At 36.6% G+C, this 2,953-nt stretch overlaps 1 protein-coding gene across 1 annotated transcript in view; it reads right to left on the bottom strand.

The window, feature by feature from the left end:
* LOC106869210 (integrator complex subunit 8) overlaps positions 1-2,697 on the bottom strand; it is a 26,791-nt gene extending 24,094 nt beyond the window's left edge. Inside the window, exons 1-4 of the mRNA XM_052975190.1 lie at positions 2,415-2,697; positions 1,504-1,650; positions 1,068-1,170; positions 224-370 (exon numbers count right to left, since the gene is read on the bottom strand). Coding sequence (XP_052831150.1) covers positions 224-370; positions 1,068-1,170; positions 1,504-1,650; positions 2,415-2,544 — 527 coding nt within the window. The 5' untranslated portion in view covers positions 2,545-2,697. The remainder of the gene's footprint in view (positions 1-223; positions 371-1,067; positions 1,171-1,503; positions 1,651-2,414) is intronic.
* Between the last annotated feature and the right edge of the window lie 256 nt (positions 2,698-2,953).

The raw sequence follows: 2,953 nt of genomic DNA, 5'->3' as shown, positions 1-2,953 counted from the left end.
GGATGGCAACACCAGGCTCCAGTCTGACTCTGCCAAATCAGACTGGAGCCTGGTGTTGCCATCCGGTTTCACCAGTCCTCAGTCAAATCGTCCAACCCATGCTAGCATGGAAAGCGGACGTTAAACGATGATGATGATGATGATATATATATATATATATATATATATATATATATATATGTGTGTATGTATGTATGTATGTATGTATGTATAAGATATTTACCATCTGTGAAAGAGCTGCATGGAAAATGCAGCCTCATCACTCAAATTGTCGTAATCCTGAACCGTATTAACTTTCTCGATGCTTCCGCTACCCACACACGTCCGCACCAGTTCAAGCAGCAAGGTCTGAGTCATGGTTAATGGGAGGCTGTAAAGAAAAAGGAACAAAATAAGACAAACAGAAAGACATTATTATAAACCACCAGTGAAACATATATTGTTAATGAAAATGGTTTTCATAGAAGAATGAGAGCCTTACATTCATAAAGTAGTTAAGATAATTGCTAATGATTAAGCAAAATCACTTTCAATCATCACAGACCACCACCACCACCACTACTGTCACCATTCATTAAGTAGGTGTCTTTAGTCCCAGATCAATCCTGATTGAGCAGACCTATAATCAAAAGAATTCCAACTGTGGCCACGCTATTTTTTTTTTAGGGACAGTGTATCTAAGACTACATTATTCAATGTATCATTTCGCGATTCACTAAGGTAAGGTGTGTGATTTGAAGGAGATTCAGTTCAACCTGTTATTTCTAGCAAGTTGAGGAACCATGTAGAGGCTTCCTTTAACACACAAATTTCTGTCAAATGTAATGCTTATTTATTCTCAGGGTTTTGAATTAATCATTCATTATCTCATAGCTTCAAGATTTCAATGTGAGTGTTTATCTTTAGAATGATATTGTAGGGTAGGTATGAGAGGCCAGATCTAACTGGTTTGAACATAGAACAGGTAGAATATTTGAGCCAAACATGGCTGGTTTAAATGCTAACGAATTAGGGGCTTGTAACAAGGACAGAAGAAGCTACAAAAGAAACACAGTTCTGATACAAACCTTTTACTTAAAACTTCCAAATCCCACTGAAGAAATGCAGCAACTTTCAGAGCAAGAATCTTCAAGGCTTTGACCTTTTTGTTAAACCCTGGCAGCTTTATTTCTGGTAGCAGAAAATAAAACAGAAGACCATATCAGAAAGCATTAGACAATTTATATTTCTACATTCAATACTATATGACTGACTCTCTTAATCCATTAACGTTCAGATTACTCTACCAAATGCAATGCTTATATATTCACATTGTTTTGAATTAATCGTGTATTGTCCTACAGCTGTGAGATTTCAGTGGTCGATGCCAGTGCCCCTTGACTGGCTCCTGTAGCATGTAAAAAGGATCCACTAAACTCTTGGAGTGGTTGGCATTAAGGTCATCCATCTGTAGGAACATTGCCAGATCGGACAGAAAAAGAAAATTTGTGTTTAATGACTTACCTGGAATATCCTCTGATTTGATGTCCACAGATCCTGTATGGTTGTTACTCAATTCTGAATTGGTTTTATTGTGAGTAGGGAGGGCAGCATTGCTGTGAGTTTCAGCCTGTTGCATGAAATGGACTATCATTTGTCCTGGGGTTGGATCTTTAAAAGAAAATGGAAACAGTTGAAGAAACTAGAAGTGAACAACTCAACAATGTCAACATAACATGCTAATAATTTTATCTACTATAGGCACAAGGCGTGAAATTTGTAGGGAGGGACTAAGTTGACTACATCGATTCCAGTGCTCAACTGGTACTTATTTCATCGACCCCGAAAGGATGAAAGGCAAAGTCGACCTCGGTGGGATTTGAACTCAGAGCGTAGAGACGGACGAAGTACCGCTAAGCATTTTGCCCGGCGTGCTAACGATACTGTCAGCGCGCCGCCTTATAACATGCTAATATGGAAATCAGGTCAACGTATTTTAGAAATATTACTATATTGAAACAATAATATCGATATATTATACCAATAATAATATCATTAACTCATTCAATAAGTTAAATGGTCCAATATATGTACCGATTTCATCTTTCACATTCTACTATACTAGAATTTGTACACCTGCTCAGAGATGATCTGTGCGATATCACAACATTGATATTGAGTGTGGCACCTCTGAAATCGAGTAATATTAGACAATGATATAGTGTGATATTAAAACAATATTTGGTGATCTCATAACAATGATATTGAGTAATAACAGGCAATAATATTGGATATCATAGCAATAAGCTTCATAATATTATAATAGTAACACTGGGTAATATTAAACAAAGCTATTGAGTGTTATTATAACAATGGTTTTCAGTGATGTGATAGCAAACGAAACTGTGCGGTATTGTGTAATATGACAAACGTACCTGGGTTCAGTTCTTTTAAATGTTTTTCGAGTAAAGATTCGTCCAAGAGGAACTCAAACCAGGCGACCGCAGGCAGGGTTATAGGCCCCATGCTCGGTCGGCCTGACGAAGACATTACACATTCACTCATTGTTTAAGGAATGTTGTGAAATAACAGCGAATTAAGAGTTAATTATGCCATTAATTGGTATATTCCTAGGTTTTATGGTTTTACAAAGAATTAACACCCGGTTCGTTCGTCTCAAAAACACACTTGCATACAAAGTTAGATAACTATTCACATAGTTCACATTCTTAGTAAATTCGTATGTTGTGTTCTTTTAAGTGCTTTATTCTATTTTCTTTCTAAAACATGAAGCTTAGAATATTGTTGGGAAGAAAATTAAACCACTATAATGTGAACAACTTTTACAAACGGCATTAAAAACTAAAGACCAAATGAAAACTAATTAAATTGAAATGGCTATAACCGGGAATCGAAACCGGGTGGCGGAACAACCGTCTTGTTCGGTAACGGCATTGTTTTACATAATTCGTTT

The sequence above is a fragment of the Octopus bimaculoides genome, chromosome 20 (genome assembly GCF_001194135.2).
Source record: "Octopus bimaculoides isolate UCB-OBI-ISO-001 chromosome 20, ASM119413v2, whole genome shotgun sequence".
NCBI lineage: Eukaryota > Metazoa > Mollusca > Cephalopoda > Octopoda > Octopodidae > Octopus > Octopus bimaculoides.
This window is presented reverse-complemented; position numbering and strand designations above follow the sequence as displayed.